Genomic DNA, 22,089 nt, shown 5'->3' on the forward strand with positions numbered 1-22,089 from the left:
ATGGTCTACAGAATTTACCATTCCCAATAATAAATAAAACACGTATTATCTCCTTAGTTCTGGTTTATTCATTTGTTTCAACAAAACATTGTGCGAGTAACCATGTATACAAGGGGCATTTGAAAAGTCTGTGCATAAATAAAAGCTACTTATGTGTTTGGCGTAAACCTTTGTTTTTTGAAATAGTCTCCTTTTAGACTTATGCACTTCATCCAATGTGATTATAATTTGTTGTTCCCTTCCGAATAATAGGAATTATCCGTATGCAAAACAGCTATTAGTTCCTGCAATCACCTCCTCGTTTCAATAAAATCATTGTCCTGCCAGCTATTTCTTCAAATTGGGGAACAAATAGTAGTCTGGAGAATAGGGGGGATGTGAAATGAGTTGGAATCCTATTTCCATTAATTTTGTGACCACTACTGCTGAGGTGTGTGAAGGTGTATTGTCGTGATAAAAAAGGACTTTTTTGTGGTCCAATTGCCAGCATTTTTCTTGCAGCTCGGTTTTCAAACAGTCCAATAATGATGAATAATATGCACCTGTAATAGTTTTACCTTTTCCAGATAGTCGAATCCCAAAAGACAGTCGCCATAACCTTTCCGGCCGAAGGAATGGTCTTTGCCTTTTTTGGTGCAGATTCTCCCTTGGTAACCCATTGTTTAGATTGTTGTTTGAGCTCAGGAGTATAGTAATGTATCCATGTTTCATCCACAGTGATGAAACGACAGTTAGTCCTGTGGATTCTTCCTGAACGGCTGCAAATCATCCTTGCAATGCTTCGCACAATTCAGTTTTTGGTCAAGTGCGAGCAATCGCTGAACCCATCTTGTGGATAGCTTTCTCATGTCCAAATATTTATGCAAAATAATATGTACCCATTCATTTGAGATGCCCACAGCACTAGCAATCTCACGCACCTTATCTCTTCTGTCATCCATCACCATATCATGGATTTTATCAATGATTTCTGGAATTGTAACCTCCACAGGGCATCCAGAATGTTCAGCATCACTTGTGGCCATATGGCCACTCCGAAAATTTTGAAACCACTTATAAACTGTTCTAATCAAAGGTGCAGAGTCACAGCAGTGTTTATCAAGCTTCTCTTCAGTCTCCTGAGGTGTTTTGCCTTTCATAAAGTAATGTTTAATCACCACAAGAAATTTTTTTGTCCATTTGTTTGACAATGACTCCACTTCCTTGATTCACGCGAATGTCAAACACAAAGAAATAGACCAATATGGCTGAAAAGATACTACTAACTGAACATGACCTCGATACGGGCCAGTGGTGCCATCTCTTTGACTTTGCACGGACTTTTCAGATGCCCCTCGTATGTAATAGTTCTCAGATTGAAATTTGATTTTTGAATCCCCCACCTCTGAGAGCAATTATTTAGGAGGTAGTGATTCAGTAGCTTTCAAAACACTTGAGGAAGAGAAGCTACGTGGAGAAAATGTAACGATCACCAAGCAGGAGTGCAAAAAAGCAAATGGGTATGAGGCTATGAGGACTGAAAACTGCATATAAGGGAAAGAAATTGGAAGATGGCTGACGATTAGATGGTAAGAATAGACATGAAAAAATCTGTCAAGGAAAGAATTCAAAACTATTATGGCATAGCAGTAGCATAGAAGATATTAGAAAAGCTGTGTGGGCAGTTTTGTTTCACCTCTTCAAGAGACAATAAACCCAGTCATAGGCCTTCCAGAAAGTGATTTTATTTACAAACCAGCTATTTCTTTTGCAAGTAGAAATCTTGAAAAACTTCCAAGGATTTGTCAGATGTAAATCCACTGACGAAAATCACTCCCAAAATCCTAACGAGTCCACGAACAGTGTAATCTGGGAGAGAATTCCCGAGAGTTTTGGTGGCAATCGGTATACTGCATTTTGGTGTCTTGGATGCAGTGACAATATTCAGTGAAGGAAATGTTGCAAGATATGAAGTACTGAAAAGGCTGCTTGAAACCTTTGGTCATTTTGCAGTAAAACAAATGTTAAATTTAGATAAAGAAAGGCTTTTTGTGTCTGAGAACTGTTTGAGACTTTGAAACAATGGCAAGACAGGGAGGAAAAAGGATATTGCAAGATGAAATGGAAGAGGATGCAGACAACCCAATGTATGGAGCTGGGAGGCATTGTCAACTTTAATGGCTGTTTTCTGTAAGTTGTATTTTTCAAGAAAAAGTGTACTTTCTTAGTTTCTATTAACCAGAATTTGTTCAAAATTATGGGGTATACTCATTGGAGAATTGTGCATATTTTAACACGGGGATTTTCATATTTTGTAAATCTCAAAGAAGTTAGCCTTATGTACATCGAACGGTGTAGAAAGTTTGTCTACTTTTCACAAATATAATTATCTTAAAAATAATCAATACTTTCAGAAATACCTTTGTTAGTGGCTAGAAATGTGCAACCCAAGGCATATTTTCTTCAAATTTTTATTCCCAATAATTGCTGAAAAGGGTACCTTTTATATGAATAAATATTACATTGTTTAAGATAGGGATTTTTCCAATCTGCCCAAAACTCTTTAAATGAAGTAAAATCATATCAGCCATATTATGTCTTATGTAACTGTGTAAAGTTTGTGATTGCTATTTGTCCTGTGGTTAATGCTTTCTCACAAAGGCGACACTGTGTGCAGTAGAATCAACATTCATTGGTGCTGAAGAAATGTAATACTTGCCAAGAAATAACTCCTGTTCCTCTATACCTGCAACAGCTGAAATGAATATTGTTTTAATGTACGGCCTTTTTTTTCCAGAAAAGTGCTCAGAAGGAATTAATGAATTTAGCTAGCGATTTGTCTCATAGCTGGCACAATATTGAGAAAGCAGCGGAAAAAGCTAGAAGGAAACGTTCACAGGTAGACATAGAATGCAAGGAAGCACCAAATCATCTCACAGAACTAATGAACCAACTGAGAAGAGCTTCAGCAGAGGAACTTAAAGCTGTAAGTATCTCCTTCTCTTCCATGCAGATAAGCAGGTCTTGTATAGCTTTCATGTTGCATGATGCATATGTAGTTACACCATCATTTCTGTATATTTGATGTGGGAGAAAAGTAATGAGACTGATTTTTTATGTACCGTAGTTTTTATTTTTTCAGTCAATAATATTGCCCAAGGGAACTCCCTTGGGCAACTATACACTGGCAGTCATTGTTCCCACTCTGGGTTGCAGTGCTCTCGGTCACATTCTTCTGAATGTTCCTGAATCCCAAAATGTCATTTTAAGACATTTTTCAATTTTGGGGAAAAAATCAAAAGGACTCAGTTCAGGTGAATAGTGGGCCACAGAACAATATGAAAGCCTTTTTAAGTAAAAAATTCCACGATGGAAGTGGCCGCATGGCATGGGGTGATCTCACGAAGCAGCATCCACTTGTGTGCAATGTCCAGTCTCAGTTAATAATTCTCTCTTTCCTGAGCCTTTCAACTTTAGCTTTGTAAAACATTTGGTTGAAAGTTTGTCCTGGAGGAACAAATTCTTTATGCACGATAGCCCTACTGTCAAAAAAGCAAATTTGCTTTGTTTTGATCTTTGATTTGCTTATTTGAGCTGTTTTTGGTCAAGTAGATATGTGTGTGCCACTCCTTACTTTTCCACTTTTTCTCAGGATCCCACTCATAAATCCACGTGATGACTCGACTAAACCATTAGTGTGCCAAAGTTTGATGTACAGTGAAAGTGTTTAACAGGTCACCCATCATCCTTATTGTTAAACTTCAGTCTGATCTCACAAGAGCACGCACACTGAAGTGTTTTTCTTGGTGTTTTAGGGTTTCGTGTAGCTGCTGGCTCGCACCTTGTACTTGAAACTGAGTCAGAACACTTAACAAGATCTGTTACCCGACGTAACATCTGAAGTATTTACCTTTTCCTTTTAATCGAGTGCTACAGTTGATTTTCTTGAAGTCGGGGTCCTGCTAATCAGTGCCTCAGAAATCCTGTGTGTTGCTGAGGAAAGGCTCGACTTCTTAACATTCTGAAGTTACTGGAGCAAAAGAAGAAAACTTACTCATATCATAAAAAGCACGTCCTCTAGTTTCAGACATATATTTCCTTGAGTAGTTGTACGGCTCATTAGTGTGATTCACGAATTAGAGAAGAACACAACTTTCATAAGACATATGCCTTGAAGGCTCAATATGACAGTCCAGATTGCAGTATATTTCAACTGTCGCAAAACCATCCTGTCTCTCATGTTAATTTTTGGAGAGTGTGGTTGCTCTTTGACAGTCAAGCCACTGCCAAGCCACCACCACAAAACGTAAAATGTGCCACCCACAGCGGGTGAAGCAATTTGTCACCACTTCTTGCTGTTTCCTTGTATTCCACACTGCCCGCTTAATGTCTGCAAACACAAAAACAGCCATGCACAGTATATGTTCTGCGACTTACTTGCTACTACTTAATATTATTCTGTCATGTTCATCTTTCCTTGCACCACATGACAAGTGTTATACAGGCGCCCACTAGAACTGATAGACTCAATTCAGTGCGTACACATACAGGGGGCACACACGCGTGCAGACGCACACAGTTTGTTGCCTGGGTTACTTCCCATCAAGTGGACTCTCCCAACATTCACAAAGTCTCTCTGCAGTGCCGTATAATTGTTAACCAGTTATTTTCAACAAGATGGTGTAACTTCACATACAGCTCGCGTTTCAATGTCACTGCTTGCTGATGTTTTTTGGTGATCGCATTATTTAACTGTGACTTTGGCCTCCACGATCGCCTGACCTAACACCACCTGACCATTTTTTTTTTTTTATTTTTTTTTTTTTTTTCCCCGGGGTTTAGCAAAAGCAACTGTCCAAAATCCATCAATGAATGGAAAACTGCAATATCTACTTTCACTGCTTTTGTTACAGAAGAAATGTTACAGCTTGTGTTTGGGAACATAAGACGAAACTATCTTTGGCTGTAGTTTAAACTATTGTTTCTTCAATAAACTGGTTCTGAGTATAGTGGCATCAACATAACATGGTTTTACACCCAGAACTGTTTTATTGAAGATGACAAAGGCACAAATGACAAATTGCACAGATAAACGTGTAAAAACCTATAACTCAACCAGGTTCTTGCAAGTTAACAGAGCAACATAGCTTTTGTTAAGTATTAAAACAATATGAAGTTATCTATAAATAAATTTGTAAATCCTAATTTTCAAATATGATTTCCCCACAACTTATTCCTTCATTTGCTTTCTTTCCAAGAAAGCTGTTACACGATCCCAGTGTGCTGTATGCTGCAATATGTTCTTTCCATTTACAACCATATCTTCTGGAACACCTGTCTCAAATGGTTGTTGCCACCTAAAATATAGAAATAAAGTGCTTTTTGTGTTGATTACCCACAGCAACAAACAGTGGATGTAAGTGATACAATCAGCAAAGAACTACAAGCACAGATTCACAGGACATCACTGGCAGAAAGAGACTTATGACACTGATATCCAGCTACACATGTAACAATAAGGACAAATAAGATCAGGCATTAACTCACATGTACATGAATTTTTTATTGGATAGTCAGTTCACTAGAAAGGGAATCACATATTTAATAAACTGATAACATTCATCTACTGTTTCAAACAGACTGTCAGTAGATTAACATGTCCATTAAGTCTAAACACTATCTAATTCCTATAACGAATAACAAGTACAAATACATACGCACTTAAGATGAATACATATTCATGTTCGGTGAGGAAAATCGACCAAATTTCACAGTAATCAACTACAGTGGAGTCGCGAGAGGAGATCACTGACAGTTGCAACTGACTTGGTGCACCTGCTTTCCGCACGTACACAGTACCTCCATGTTGTCAGTGCTCTACAGACGACTATGCTCCGATCACAATTACTCAATAGTTGACGTCTGTCACTTGCTGCTACAGTTTTGCCACATCCGTTGCCGGCTACCGCTCTGTTACAGGCGGCACAGAAACACGGCAGGCTCGCTTCTCGAATGCTGTTATTGTGTAATGTAGAGCAATGTCTGAAGCGGTTGGCACGAGATAAGACAGCAATAGGAGATGATCTGTCCACAGCCGATTTTAAGTGACACACGACATAATTGCGCCAGAAGGATCATTGTACAGCCCTGAATTTAAACTTGTGTCCTAAACTAAACAAAACCCAGTGATTTGCAATGTAGCCAACAAAGTGGCAGTCAACAATCTACAGCAGAAGTAAAAATCACAATCACTTTTTTCACGGCTATTAGAGTTAACCTCTACAAGCAAACTCTGAGACCGAAAAACTTCAGTTTCAGTGCTAAAAGCAAATTGTAAGTTCTCTCTCTGACTGATTATCTGAAACCATCCTCTCACTGCCTACACCAGCTGCCGTATTACCAACCATTGAGCAGTCCTGTTTGGCACTCAGTTGCAGCTATAGACAGCACAAGCAGATTTCAATGAAAAGGGAATGATAGGAAGAAAAACAAGTGCAAATAGATTAAAATTCTGCTTCATGCAATGTCATGCGAAGCTCGTCTAACATAAGCTCGTCTCTAGGATTATAAAAACTGTATATGTAACGCTGAATTGCACCTTGTGTATCAGGTATACTGAAATACAAAACAAGAGGGCCAGACTCAGGTTTCGGGATCTGAAAACATCGTCAAGAAAGAAAGCCAGACAAGCACTTGGAAATGAACCAATTGCTGTGGCAGTTTGGCAACAGTGAATGTGTGTGACATTGAGCACTCCGATTTCAGGAAAGCAGATACAAAGCCAGAAGTGTCAACTAACACAATTTCAATCCTACTGTAGTTTCCACCAGTAGTTCCCATGGAAAGCTGGCAACAGTCCTCCCAGCAATCATCTGTTGCCAGCCACTCAATGCCTGTTGTGTGTGGTGAGCAGCACTATCTCCTTTCATATTGTCCATGTTCCATCCTGGGTTTTCTATCCTTTGAAAATTTGCTCTGACTGAGCTATTTTGCATAGATGAATTTGTATCCTGCATCAAACTGTAAGGAATCTAGCTATTACTTATACATCTTTATCCAAATGATTTGAAGGTTTCTCTCTAAATTACAATCTATCTATCATACATATAAAACGCAATGTCGTGAATGACTCATCACACCCAAACCAAACTGCCAAAGACAGGATCTTTAAATCTGGAGAGACTGTCCATCTTATACTGAAGGCATTGTTTAGGAAGGGATTTTTGAAATCCCACGCATAATAGAAGGAAAGCTTTTTGAAAATATTAGCTATTAAGTCGATTTCGAAGATAGCTCTAAAGAACTCCTGAAGTTTCTTTGAAGCTACAGCTATGAAAATTGGTATTTGTCTTCTTAGTTATAGACATTTTTTTAAAAAAATTGTCTTAGTGCTTTTGGAAATTACAATGCTAATGTGGTGAAACAGAGAAGAGATTTTTTATGCAAATATTTCATTATGACCATATTTTAAAGCTAAATCTCAAAACTGCAATTTGGCTTCTCAGTTAGAAATAAAAAAAATAGCTGTTACACTGTTGCTGAAAATTCAACTCCTTAGGGGATGACACGAAAGATAAAAGTGTGTAAGAAAATATTTTCTTGTATTAAAAAACATTTTAACGTTAAAAATCTGAAAATTGGTATTTCACTTATCAGTTACATATAAAAAATGTGTTTTAGGGATGAACATTTCTATGGAAATGTCTCCACAAGAATGCAAAAGGCATGATTAATGCCCATCTTTGACTCCAGCTAAAAGAATCACTTTTTGGTAAGAAGTACATTTGGGAAAGACCATGCTTCTATGGCCTTAATTTGCATGAAAAGTTTAGAAGTTAGTGCAATTTGTGAACAACATAAAAATTCAGTTTTAAAAAATCTGTGCAGAGCACACAGTCTGAGTGAGTGAAGCAGCAGATGCTAAGCTGGTAATCAATAAAACTAACTTTTACATGTAAATTATCTTTTCTGCAGAAGTTAGAATGGGTTAGACTTGTGAATAACTTAATCATGGGACTTTAAATTTAGATGCTTTATTACCAATATGAAAAAAATGGCAAAAAATTTTATCCACCGAGTTTTTCCTAAATACCCAGGTTTTTCTCAACCATGTAGAAGATGCCACCAGTGTGGAGCTGGAAAGAAAGAAAAAGAGAGAGAGAGAGAGTTATGGAATTATTAGGTTAAATGGTAACCTAACAGGAAGCAAACCATAGAAGATGGTTTAAAAACCACTGAGAACAAACATGTGGGCCGGGACTGTTTAATATTAATCACATTATAAGGCTGCTGCACAACCATGCCACAATGGTTTGGAATATATTTAGTACAATGACAATATCAATTGGGAATTGTATCCGCTGTAGAGAAGGAATGCAAAGTTTGTAAATGTCTCGGAAAGCACTAGCACATGTTCACACAAGTAGGACCATCTAACCAGAGCTTCATAAAAGATGCATGCGAAACATGTCCTGTTACCTTCAGTTGCTACTTGCTGAGAATTTCCTCACTCATTGACAGCATTTGGGAGATTCAAATGCATTATTAGCAAGTTTCTTCTTCTGAGTGTATTGTACCAGAGTTCTTGAGAATTTTATTTTCTTACAAATAAGTGTACATATTGTGAGTCAGAATAGCAAAATATGAATAGAATGTGCTGTGTATCAGACAAATATTTGGAATATGGGTTCAGGGTGAAAGTGATGTAAGTTGTGCATCCAGACCATACCTGAATAACAACTGAGAACTATAAACAGTGCAGATCCAGGTAAGGGTACAAGTAATTCCAACAGAACAATACCTGTAATGGTAATAGCTTGCTACCTATGCCACTTTTCCTGAGACTATTTTAACAAACGATACTGGAAATAATGTGTTTAGGACAGATCTTTAATGTGGGATACCAATCTGCACATTTCATTATACAAAAGCACGAGTAAAAAAAAAGGCACATTATCTTCGCATACATTTCAATTCAAATTCGGCACTTAGTTTGCTTCTGTCAGTCAAACACAGCACACGACATGTGATTAAAAGTAACACCACTATTTTATCACACATATAGATTGAATACATGCAATGAGCATTAAATGTGTAATTCAGGATCAAAAACTGCAAAACCTTTAAGATTGCAGCAGAGTTAACATACACTGCAAAAGATCTCTTTGAAACATTTTCCGCACAGTCTACTGCAATAAAGTGTTGAGAAATGTGCTACCTATAGATCTCATCTTGCAGTTAGGTCTTTGTATCAGTAGTTAGGAAAGCAGACACAGTCTAACTCATTTAGGGAACCCTGGAACCAAAATTACAAATGGTAAACGTCCCAAACCTTCCCTGGTGGTTTTTTTTTTTTTTTTTTTTTTTGTGGTTTTAGGGCGCACAACTTCAATGGTCATTAGCGCCCTGACTACTCTAAGAATGCACCGCGAGGCACAAGTTGACAACAACAACTAAAAGGGAAAACACGATAAAAGACAGACTAACAGGTATAGGATTAAAAAACAGCATCATCAAATGTCCTTAGCGAGGTTCGTCAAATTGATAAAACGAAGAACACGAGCAGCTGCTCGTGGGTCATCCGCTAAAATGGCATCGAAAGTATTTGGCAGGTTAAGATCTAGGCGCTGTGTGTTAAGATCTGGACAGGACATTAAAATGTGTCTAACCGTCAGCAAGTGCCCACATGGGCAGAACGGCGCTGGCGCAGCCATCAGCAGATGGCGATGGCTGAACCGGCAGTGTCCAATTCTTAACCGGGCTAAAACGACCTCCTCCCGCCGAGAAGGGCGGGAGGAGTACGTCCAAGCCACGGGAAGAGGTTTTATGGCCCGAAGCTTGTTGTCGGTAAGTGCAGCCCAATCGGCATGCCACAGCGACACAATGCGCTGACAAATGACCCTGCTAAAATCGGACGAAGGGACACAACAAGAAGCTGTCCGAGGCTGGAGGACCGCAGCCTTGGCCGCGGCATCTGCAGCTTCGTTCCCAGGGATACCGACATGGCCAGGAACCCACATAAAGCTAACCGGAGAACCGACGTCCACCAGCTGCTGAAGAGAGCGTTGGATCCGGTGTACGAAAGGGTGAACCGGGTACGGATCACTGAGGCTCTGGATGGCGCTCAGGGAATCTGAGCAGATGACATAAGCAGAATGTCGGTGGTGGCAGGTGTAAAGAACAGCCTGGTAGAGGGCAAAGAGCTCAGCTGTGAAGACCGAACAATGGCCATGGAGCCGGTATTTGAAACTTTGTGCCCCGACAATAAAGGAACACCCGACCCCGTCATTGGTCTTAGAGCCATCTGTATAAATGAAAGTCATGTTGTTGAACTTCGAACGAAGTTCCAAAAAATGGGAGTGGTAGACCGAACCGGGGGTGACCTCTTTTGGGAGCGAGCTGAGGTCAAGGTGAACGCGGACCTGAGCCTGGAGCCAAGGTGGCGTGTGGCTCTCTCCCAATCGAAAGGTTGCAGGGAGTGAAAAATTAAGGTGTTGAAGGAGGCGACGAAAGCGAACTCCAGGGGGGTAGCAGGGCAGAGACATACAACCCGTATTGACGGTCAAGAGAGTCGTCAAAGAAGGAACGATAAGACGCATGGTCGGGCATTGACAGTAGCCGACAGGCATACCGACAAAGCAGTATATCGCGCCGGTAGGTGAGTGGCAATTCGCCAGCGTCAGCATGAAGACTCTCTATGGGACTAGTATAAAATGCTCCGATCGCAAGTCGTAAACCCCGATGTTGTATGGAGTTGAGGTGGCGTAAGATGGATGGCCGTGCAGAGGAGTATACGAAGCTCCCATAATCCAGCTTGGAGCGGACGATTGACCGATAGAGACGAAGTAGGACGGTTCTATCCGCTCCCCACGACAGACCACTGAGAACACGGAGGACATTTAAAGAACGGGTACAACGGGCGGCCAAATATGACATGTGGAGACCAGCTAAGTTTCCTGTCAAATGTAAGGCCTAAAAATTTTGTTGTCTCCACGATTGGGAGAGCAACAGGACCGAGTTGTAAGGACAGTGGGAGAAACTCTTTGTAGCGCCAGAAGTTAATACAGACCGTCTTCTCGGCAGAAAAACGGAAGCCATTGGCGACACTCCAGAAGTAAAGACTGTCAAGAGAACGCTGAAGACAGCGCTCCAGGACACGTGTACACTGCGCACTGCAATAGATGGTAAAATCGTCCATGAAAAGGGAGCCTGATACATCAGCTGGGAGGGAATCCATTATTGGATTGATCGCGATGGCGAAGAGAGCGACGCTCAAAACTGAGCCCTGTGGCACCCCATTCTCCTGGCGAAAGGTGTCGGACAGGACAGAACCCACACGTACCCTGAACTGTCGATCCATTAAAAAGGAACCAATAAAAAGAGGGAGGCGACCGCGAAGGCCCCACGTATGCATGGTGTGGAGAATGCCCGCCCTCCAACAGGTGTCGTAAGCCTTCTCCAAATCAAAGAACACAGCCGCAGTCGGGTGATTCCGCAAGAAGTTCTTCATAATGAAGGTCGACAACATAACCAGATGGTCAACAGCAGAGCGGCACCTACGAAATCCACATTGTACATTGGTAAGTAGGCGTCGAGACTCGAGCAGCCAAACCAATCGAGAGTTAACCATTCGCTCCATCACTTTACAGACACAGCTGGTAAGCGAGATAGGTCGATAACTGGAAGGCAAATGCTTGTCCTTCCCCGGCTTAGGAATCTGGACAACAATAGACTCGCGCCAGCATGAGGGAACATGGCCCTCAATCCAGATGCGATTGTATGTACGGAGAAGAAAACCTTTACCCGCAGGAGAAAGGTTCTTCAGCATCTGAATATGAATAGAATCAGGCCCTGGAGCAGAGGACCGTGATCGGCCAAGTGCGTTTTCGAGTTCCCGCATGGTGAATGGGGCATTATAACTTTCACAATTCGAGGAGCGGAAGTCAGGTGGCCTAGCCTCCTCTGCCTGTTTGCGGGGGAGGAAGGCAGCGTGGTAATGAGCGGAGCTCAAAACCTCTGCGAAAAAGCGGCCGAAGGCATTGGAGACAGCCTCAGGGGCCACAAGGACGTCATTCGCGACCTTCAAGCCAGAAACTGGGGAGTGGACCTTAGTGCCAGATAGCCGGTGCAGGCTACCCCAGACAACAGAAGAAGGAGTAAAACTATTGAAGGTGCTTGTGAAAGCAGCCCAGCTGGCTTTCTTGCTTTCTTTAATAATACGACGACACTGAGCACGTAATCGTTTATAATTAATACAATTCGCCACTGTAGGGTGGCGTTTAAAGGTGCGTAAAGCACGTCGACGAGCACGTAAAGCGTCTCTACATGCTGCGGTCCACCAGGGGACCGGTACGCGACGTGGAGAAGAAGTAGGGTGAGGGATGGAATATTCAGCAGCAGCGAGAATGACTTCCGTGAGGTGTGCGACCTGACGATCACAGCTTGTGAAGGTTTGATCCTGAAAGGTTGCCCTGGAAGAGAAGAGCCCCCAGTCTCCCTTGGAGATGGTCCAACTAGAGGAGCACGGAGAGGGAGTATGCTGCAGGAGATGGATAACACACGGGAAGTGGTCGCTCGAATATGTATCAGCAAGTGCATACCACTCAAACCGGCGTGCAAGTTGGGGAGTACATATAGAGAGGTCTAAATGGGAATAGGTATGAGATGTGTCCGAAAGAAAAGTAGGGGCGCCAGTATTGAGGCAGACAAGATTGAGCTGGTTGAAAAGGTCTGCTAACAAGGAGCCCCTTGGGCAGGATGCTGGAGAGCCCCAAAGGGGATGGTGGGCATTGAAGTCTCCAGTTAACAAAAATGGTGCAGGTAGCTGAGCAATAAGTTGCATCATGTCTGCCCTGGTAACGGCAGATGACGATGGAGTGTAAACGGTACAAAAGGAAAACGTAAAAATGGGGAGAGTAATGCGGATGGCAACTGCCTGCAGGCCGGTGTGCAACGTGATGGGATCGTAGTAAATATCATCCCGGACCAGCAACATAACCCCTCCATGAGCTGGGACACCTACCACAGGGGGTAGGTCAAAACGCACAGAGGTGTAGTGTGCCAAGGCAATTTGATCGCATGGGCGTAGCTTCGTTTCCTGGAGGGCTACGACGAGCGGACGGTGCAAGCGGAGCAGCAACTTCAAGTCCTCTCAGTGGGAGCGAATGCTGCGAGTATTCCAGTGAATAAGTGCCATCGTAATAAAAGGAAGATGAAAGAAGGGGTCACCTCGAAGGCCGCTGAGGGCCTGGCTTCGAGCGAGTTCTGCCGCTGCTATCAGTAGGCGGACATTCATCGTCCATTGGGTCCATAGGTTCATCGGCCACCTCGGGAGGATGGCCGGGAGGGGGAGCTTCCTCCGCTGGTGAACGGCCAGATGTACGGCTACCAGCGGTGCAGCCAGGCGAAACGGATGACGGCCTGGGGCGGCAACCGCTGGGTGGCGCAGGAGAAGAAATGCGCCGAGGCGGAGAAGAAGAACTGTGCTTCCTATGAGCCTTTTTGGAAGGACGTTTGGTGGAAGTACCGGTCGAAGGCTGGGAGGTCGAGGGACGGAGGAAGTCTGCACGGGACGGTTCCTTCTTGAAGGCCCGTGCATCTGACTTCGGGGTCTTCGTCTTAGCAGAAGCTGATGAAGGGGCTGGTGTCTGTGGGGTGATGGGAGGAAGAGGAGACATCGACCGCGCGATCTTATCACTGGCCGAACGGACGACCGTGGTGCTGAAGGTCAGATCGCATGTCTGGGTTGCTACCTCCCTGGTAGTCCGAGGAGAGGCGAGGACAGTACTGTATTTCCCCACTGGGAGCAGCGTGGGCTTCCTACTAGCCAATAGCTTGCGAGCAGCTGAGGTGGACACTTTCTCTTTGACCTGAATTTCTTGGATACAGCGTTCTTCCTTATAGACAGGACAGTCGCGGGAGGATGCGGCATGGTCACCCTGACAGTTCACACAACGAGGAGACTGAGGTGGACAGTCACCCTCATGGGCATCCCTGCCACAAGTGACACATTTAGCCGCATTGGAACAAGACTGTCGAGTGTGATTGAAACGCTGACACTGGTAGCAGCGCGTAGGTGTCTGGACATAGGGGCGAACAGAAATAACCTCGTAGCCCGCCTTGATGCGCGATGGCAGCTTAACACTATCGAAGGTCAAGAAAAGTGTGCGGGTTGGTACAAGGTCATTGTTGACCTTTTTCATGACCCGATGGACAGCCGTCACGCCCTGCTCAGCGAGGAAAGATTGAAGCTCCTCGTCAGTCAATCCGTCGAGGGAGCTAGTATAGACTACACCACGAGACGAATTCAAAGTTCGGTGGGCCTCCACCCGGACAGGGAACGTTTACAGGAGGGTGGCCCGAAGCAGTTTTTGTGCCTGAAAGGCACTCTCAGTTTCTAGTAATAAGGTGCCGTTACGCAACTTGGTACAAGATTTGACAGATCCGGCTATGGCATCTACGCCCTTCTGAATAACGAAAGGGTTGACAGAGGAAAAATCCTTTCCGTCCTCAAATCGAGAAACTACGAGGAACTGTGGGGCAGGCGGTAGTACTTTTGTCACTGTTGGCTGGTCACGTTTCCATTTTTGGGTCGAAATCGAGAGAGATGGAGTAGAATCCATTGCGGAGGAATCCCCCATGATTGCCAGCGTCTCCGATGGCGCGCTCCTTCCTTGTGGGGACCCTCTCAGAGGGCACTCCCGCCTTAGGTGAATGTTTACACCTAGGTCACACCTCCCGAGAAACAGACGGAGGGACCAATCGGCATGGTCAGAAGGTATCAGATCAGGCAATCACCCCTCCCCGGGCCTGGCCTTTACCAGGGGGTACGCGCGTGCCTTACATGTCTACCCAGGGCGGGGACTTACGCGTTACCCCGTAACCAGCTACGCGTGCGAACGCGTGGGTCGGCCTTCAGCCACGCACAGGGAGGAAGGAAGAAGAGGAAAAAGAAGAGAGAGAGGGAGAAAGAGGACAGACTGTCTCAAACGCCGAGGCGGAGACCAGAGAAGGCAAGGAGAAGAAGGCAATGAGAAGTCAAGGAGAAAGAAGGCAATGAGAAGTCAAGGAGAAAAAAGGCAATGAGAAGTCAAGGAGAAAAAAGGCAATGAGAAGTCAAGGAGAAAAAAGGCAATGAGAAGTCAAGGAGAAAAAAGGCAATGAGAAGTCAAGGAGAAAAAAGGCAATGAGAAGTCAAGGAGAAAAAAGGCAATGAGAAGTCAAGGAGAAAAAAGGCAATGAGAAGTCAAGGAGAAAAAAGGCAATGAGAAGTCAAGGAGAAAAAAGGCAATGAGAAGTCAAGGAGAAAAAAGGCAATGAGAAGTCAAGGAGAAAAAAGGCAATGAGAAGGCGAGGAGAAAAAAGGCAATGAGAAGGCAAGGAGAAGTCAAGGGAAAGTAAGGAAGACAGTGAGGTGGAGAAGAGCAAAGAAAGGAACCAACAAAAGGAAGGAAGAAACGAGAAGTGAAAAACCAGAAAGACCACGATTATAGGTCGTGGAACCGTCCGTCTCCGGACGCAAGCGCTAACTACCCCCGTAAGGGGGATGGACTCCTTTTAGTCGTCTCTTACGACAGGCAGGAATACCTCGGGCCTATTCTAATCCCCGGACCCGCAGGGGGGCTTCCCTGGTGTGGCAACCGTAAGTAGCATCTGAGCTCTACTGGACGGTTTAATGATTATGTGTGTGTTCTCTTCCTGTAGTCTTGGAAACTGTCATACTATACATTGGTTATAGAATACGAGTCATGTTGTAAGAATATACTCCAATCATAAGTAAATGAGATGAACAGTGAGAGTACTCAAGATGCCACATATACCTCTCATAGAAATGAAAACAACGAACTGGTGAACAAAGGAATTCGAATCGAAACTTCCAAAACAAAACGCAAGAGTAATAACGTGTGATAGTTGTGTAGAACAAATAGGATGTACGTACTCCTGGAGGTCCCTTCCTCACACCTTGCTGTTTCAAACTGACATTACACCATGACACTGCAATAAATACTTCTATATATGTATGTTACAGTTTTTATATTCTGTAACATAGTAGTCAGTCAGTCCACGAAGATATGAATTTTGTTCTTTCAATTATTTAAATCAAGATTATACACTGGACATCAATTGAAATATAGAAACATACATTTGCTGGAACTCACCATACAGCAATGAGGTCTCTTAATGATTGAACCAGTTGATCATTATTAGACAGTAAAGCATCCATATGTTGATTCCACTCACAGGTATTTGAGAATTTGTTGGAACTTTCAGATTCACGTGTTTCATCTGAGTGCATGCCAATGAGATGCTCTAAACGAGGATCGTCTGAAAATTATTTTTGTTTCATAAGCCATATCAAAGTTTCATCATCCTAATGATTTTACAGGTGTCACTTTGTTCTATTTTATTAAAAATGCAGCATTTTGCAGAAATTAATTCAGCCAGACCATCGTGAACACAGTTCTTACAAAGTTCTGGCACATAAATCTAAAGACCAATCATTATTTGCAATGTTTTTCCAAGTTACCATTTCTTACCTGCGAGGATAGACATTTCAGGTAAACTTAGTGTCACATGTCTTGCCATCCTCTTTTGCGCCACAAGATCCAGTATATAGAACAAGTCATTATATGCTGTACCAAAGTCCAATGTCTCTTGTAAAGTAGAATCTCTGTTCATCAGTGATACCATGGTTTCATGCAACTGCAATCAAAGAAAGATTGGGGACACAATTTGGATATTGCAGTTCTGTCATTAACACCTCAAATAATAATAATAATAATAATAATAATAATAATAATAATAATAATAATAATAAGAATAGGCCTCCGGTATGTTCTGCCAGTCGTAAAAGGCGACGAAAAGAACAAACCACTAATAGGGCTAACCCCCCTTTTAGTGTGATTACTTGGTTCAGGACAGAACTAAAGAAGCCTCGGACAAGCGCCGTCATGGTCGGGGACGACGCTTGAACCCTATGCCCGCCCACAATGGTAACGACACTGCTAGCCAACTGGAAAATGATTTAAATCCAAATAGAGGTGTTTTGCAGGATATGCTTCCTGCAACCACCCTAGAAGGAAAACAAAGAGAGGATGAGATGGTCAGATGAAGTCAATCGACACCTCATGTTCTGTTATTACCAAGCAACAAACCTAGGAACCAACACAACTGGATACAGATCACAAGTATACACAACATTTATTACCAGATACCCGGAATTAAAATTTTTAACAGAACAACGACTAGCTGATCAGATCCGTGTAATAATCAAAAATAACAGGATACCCCAGTCAGAATTAGAAAACATCAAACAACAAGTACAACAAATACTGGAACAAAATAATGTGCAATCAGAAGAAGAAGAAAATACAGTAATGGACTCAAACATCCCAGAGCAAACAAACAAAGACCAACACGCATCAATTAAACAATCAGAGGAAAACGAAATCTTAAGACAGCCACCAGAACAAGCACAAATAGAACACGCAGAGACACACGTGTTAGATACAGAAGAGAAATTTCAGCTGACATATATAGAATACAAATACACAAATACAGACATTAGACCATTCCTGCATAGACCGCCAAATAACCCACAAGTCGAAACAACAATAAAAACTATCAACACAATCATACACAAGAAAATAAATGAAAACACAACTATGGAAGAGTTACAACTACTGGTTTATATAGGAGCACTCACTACACTAAATATACACACTAGGCAGAGATCAGAACAAACCAACACACAGAAGAAACCCACAAAACCAGCATGGCAACACAGGCTACAGATCAGAATAGAAAAACTGAGAAAAGACATCGGACAGCTAACACAATTTATAAGAAATGAAATATCAGACAAAAAACGAAAAAGGTTAGGTAAAATCTCACAACAAGAAGCAACAGAGCAATTAGATGAAAAAAAGCAGAAATTGCAAGCATTGGCCAAACGACTTAGAAGATACAAAAAATGTGAAAATAGAAGGAAACAAAACCAAACATTCAACACAAACCAAAAGAGATTTTACCAAACAATGGATAACACACACATTAAAATAGACAATCCACCGAACATAACAGACATGAAACACTTCTGGAGCAGCATATGGTCAAACCCGGTACAACATAACAGGCATGCACGGTGGATACAAGCAGAAACAGACACATACAAGATGATACCACAAATGCCTGAAGTGATAATTTTGCAACATGAAGTCACCCGAGCAATTAATTCTACACACAATTGGAAAGCCCCTGGAAATGATAAAATAGCAAATTACTGGCTAAAGAAGTTCACCTCAACACATCCACATCTAACTAAATTATTTAACAGTTACATTGCAGACCCATACACATTCCCTGATACACTTGCACATGGAATAACCTATCTGAAACCTAAAGATCAAGCAGACACAGCAAACCCAGCTAAATATCGCCCCATAACATGCCTACCAACAATATACAAAATATTAACTTCAGTCATCACACAGAAATTAATGACACATATAACACAGAACAAAATTATAAATGAAGAACAAAAAGGCTGCTGCAAAGGAGCACGAGGATGTAAAGAGCAACTGATAATAGATACAGAGGTGACATATCAAGCGAAAACTAAACAAAGGTCCCTACACTACGCATACATTGATTACCAAAAAGCCTTTGATAGTGTACCCCACTCATGGTTACTACAGATATTGGAAATATACAAAGTAGATCCTAAATTGATACAGTTTCTAAACACAGTAATGAAAAACTGGAAAACCACACTTAATATCCAAACAAATTCAGATAACATCACATCACAGCCAATACAGATTAAGCGTGGAATATACCAAGGAGACTCATTAAGTCCTTTCTGGTTCTGTCTTGCTCTGAACCCACTATCCAACATGCTAAATAATACAAATTATGGATACAATGTTACTGGAACATACCCGCACAAAATCACACATTTGCTATACATGGATGATCTAAAACTACTGGCAGCAACAAATCAACAACTCAACCAATTACTAAAGATAACAGAAGTATTCTGCAATGATATAAATATGGCTTTTGGAACAGACAAATGTAAGAAAAATAGCATAGTCAAGGGCAAACACACTAAACAAGAAGATTACATATTGGATAACCACAGCGACTGCATAGAAGCGATGGAAAAAACAGATGCCTATAAATACCTAGGATACAGACAAAAAATAGGAATAGATAATACAAATATTAAAGAAGAACTAAAAGAAAAATATAGACAAAGACTAACAAAAATACTGAAAACAGAATTGACAGCAAGAAACAAGACAAGAGCTATAAATACTTATGCTATACCAGTATTGACCTACTCATTTTGAGTAGTGAAATGGAGTGACACAGACCTAGAAGCACTCAATACACTTACACGATCACAATGCCACAAATATAGAATACATCACATACATTCAGCAACAGATAGATTCACATTAAGCAGAAAGGAAGGTGGAAGGGGATTTATAGATATAAAAAACCTACATTATGGACAGGTAGACAATTTAAGAAAATTCTTTCTAGAACGAGCAGAAACTAGCAAAATACACAAAGCAATCACTCATATAAATACATCAGCTACACCATTGCAATTTCATAACCACTTCTACAACCCTTTAGATCACATAACATCAACAGATACAAAGAAAGTAAACTGGAAAAAGAAAACACTACACGGCAAGCACCCGTATCATCTAACACAGCCACACATAGATCAAGACGCATCCAACACATGGCTAAGAAACGGCAATATATACAGTGAGACGGAAGGATTCATGATCGCAATACAGGATCAAACAATAAACACCAGATATTACAGCAAGCATATTATTAAAGATCCCAATACCACAACAGATAAATGCAGACTTTGCAAACAACAAATAGAAACAGTAGATCACATCACAAGCGGATGTACAATACTAGCAAATACAGAATACCCCAGAAGACATGACAATGTAGCAAAAATAATACATCAACAACTTGCCATAAAACATAAACTAATAAAACAACACGTTCCCACATACAAGTACACACCACAAAATGTACTGGAGAATGATGAATACAAATTATACTGGAACAGAACCATTATAACAGATAAAACAACACCACATAACAAACCTGACATCATACTCACCAATAAAAAGAAGAAATTAACACAACTAATTGAAATATCCATACCCAACACAACAAATATACAGAAGAAAACAGGAGAAAAAATTGAAAAATACATCCAACTGGCTGAGGAAGTCAAAGACATGTGGCATCAGGATACAGTCGACATTATCCCAATTATACTATCAACTACAGGAGTCATACCTCACAATATCCACCAGTACATCAATGCAATACAGCTACATCCAAACATATATATACAACTACAAAAATCTGTAATTATTGATACATGTTCAATTACCCGAAAGTTCCTAAATGCAATATAACATATACCATACAGTTACAAGGAAGTCACGCTTGACCGAGGTCCGCGTCACGTTCCATTTTTAACCAGACTTAAGTCTGAGAAAAAAAGTCAATAATAATAATAATAATAATAATAATAATAATAATAATAATAATAATAATAATAATATCCCGTGGAGGCCCGGGAAAAGAATAGGCCTCCGGTATGTTCTGCCAGTTGTAAAAGGCGACGAAAAGAACAAACCACTAATAGGGCTAACCCCCCTTTTAGTGTGATTAGTTGGTTCAGGACAGAACTAAAGAAGCCTCGGACAAGCGCCGTCATGGTCGGGGACGACACTTGAACCCTATGCCCGCCCACAATGGTAACGACACTGCTAGCCAACTGGAAAATTATTTAAATCCAAATAGAGGTGTTTTGCAGGATATGCTTCCTGCAACCACCCTAGAAGGAAATCAAAGACAGAGGATGAGATGGTCAGATGAAGTTAACCGACACCTCATGTTCTGTTATTACGAAGCAACAAACCTAGGAACCAACACAACTGGATACAGATCACAAGTATACACAACATTTATTACCAGATACCCAGAATTAAAATTTTTAACAGATCAACGACTAGCTGATCAGATCCGTGTAATAATAAAAAAATAACAGTACACCCCAGTCAGAATTAGAGAACATCAAACAACAAGTACAACAAATACTGGAACAAAATAATGTGCAATCAGAAGAAGAAGAAAATACAGTAATGGACTCAAACATCCCAGAGCAAACAAAGGACAACACGCATCAATTTTAAACAATCAGAGGAAAACAAAATCTTCAGACAGCCACCAGAACAAGCACAAATAGAACACGAAGTGACACACATGTTAGATATAGAAGATAAATTTCAGCTGACATATATAGAACACAAAGACACAAATACAGACATTAGACCATTCTTGCATAGACCGCCAAATAACCCACAAGTCGAAACAACAATATAAACTACCAACGCAATCATACACAACAAAATAAATGGAAACACAACTATGGAAGAGTTACAACTACTGGTTTATATAGGAGCACTCACGACACTAAATATACACACTAGGCAGAGATCAGAACCAACCAACACACAGAAGAAACCCACAAAACCAGCATGGCAACACAGGTTACAGATCAGAATAGAAAAACTGAGAAGAGACATCGGACAGCTAACACAATTTATAAAAATTGAAATGTCAGAAAAAAAAAAAACGAAAAAGGTTAGGTAAAATCTCACAACAAGAAGCAATAGAGCAATTAAATGAAAAGAAGCAGAAATTACAAGCATTGGCCAAACGACTTAGAAGATACAAAAAATGTGAAAATAGAAGGAAACAAAACCAAACATTCAACACAAACCAAAAGAAATTTTACCAGACAATAGATAACACACACATTAAAATAGACAATCCACCAAACATAACAGACATGGAACACTTCTAGAGCAACATATGGTCAAACCTGGTACAACATAACAGGCATGCACGGTGGATACAAGCAGAAACAGACACATATAAGATGATACCACAAATGCCTGAAGTGATAATTTTGCAACATGAAGTCACCCGAGCAATTAATTCTACACACAATTGGAAAGCCCCTGGAAAAGATAAAATAGCAAATTTCTGGCTAAA

At 41.3% G+C, this 22,089-nt stretch overlaps 2 protein-coding genes across 4 annotated transcripts in view; both read right to left on the reverse strand.

The window, feature by feature from the left end:
* Positions 1–22,089, reverse strand: part of LOC126143131 (disks large homolog 5-like) — a 221,608-nt gene that overhangs the window by 118,154 nt on the left and 81,365 nt on the right. The window lies entirely within an intron of this gene.
* LOC126143125 (disks large homolog 5-like) overlaps positions 4,923–22,089 on the reverse strand; it is a 420,567-nt gene continuing 403,400 nt past the window's right edge. For 2 of the 3 annotated variants that reach the window (XM_049915322.1, XM_049915323.1), the window contains exons 8-10: positions 16,515–16,680; positions 16,137–16,302; positions 4,923–5,336 (exon numbers count right to left, since the gene is read on the reverse strand). In XM_049915322.1, the coding sequence (XP_049771279.1) occupies positions 5,210–5,336; positions 16,137–16,302; positions 16,515–16,680 (459 nt within the window). In that variant the 3' untranslated portion in view covers positions 4,923–5,209. The remainder of the gene's footprint in view (positions 5,337–16,136; positions 16,303–16,514; positions 16,681–22,089) is intronic. The other variant, XM_049915324.1, reaches the window with a different exon arrangement.

This window comes from Schistocerca cancellata, unplaced genomic scaffold (assembly GCF_023864275.1).
Source record: "Schistocerca cancellata isolate TAMUIC-IGC-003103 unplaced genomic scaffold, iqSchCanc2.1 HiC_scaffold_782, whole genome shotgun sequence".
In the NCBI taxonomy this organism is placed as follows: Eukaryota; Metazoa; Arthropoda; class Insecta; order Orthoptera; family Acrididae; genus Schistocerca; species Schistocerca cancellata.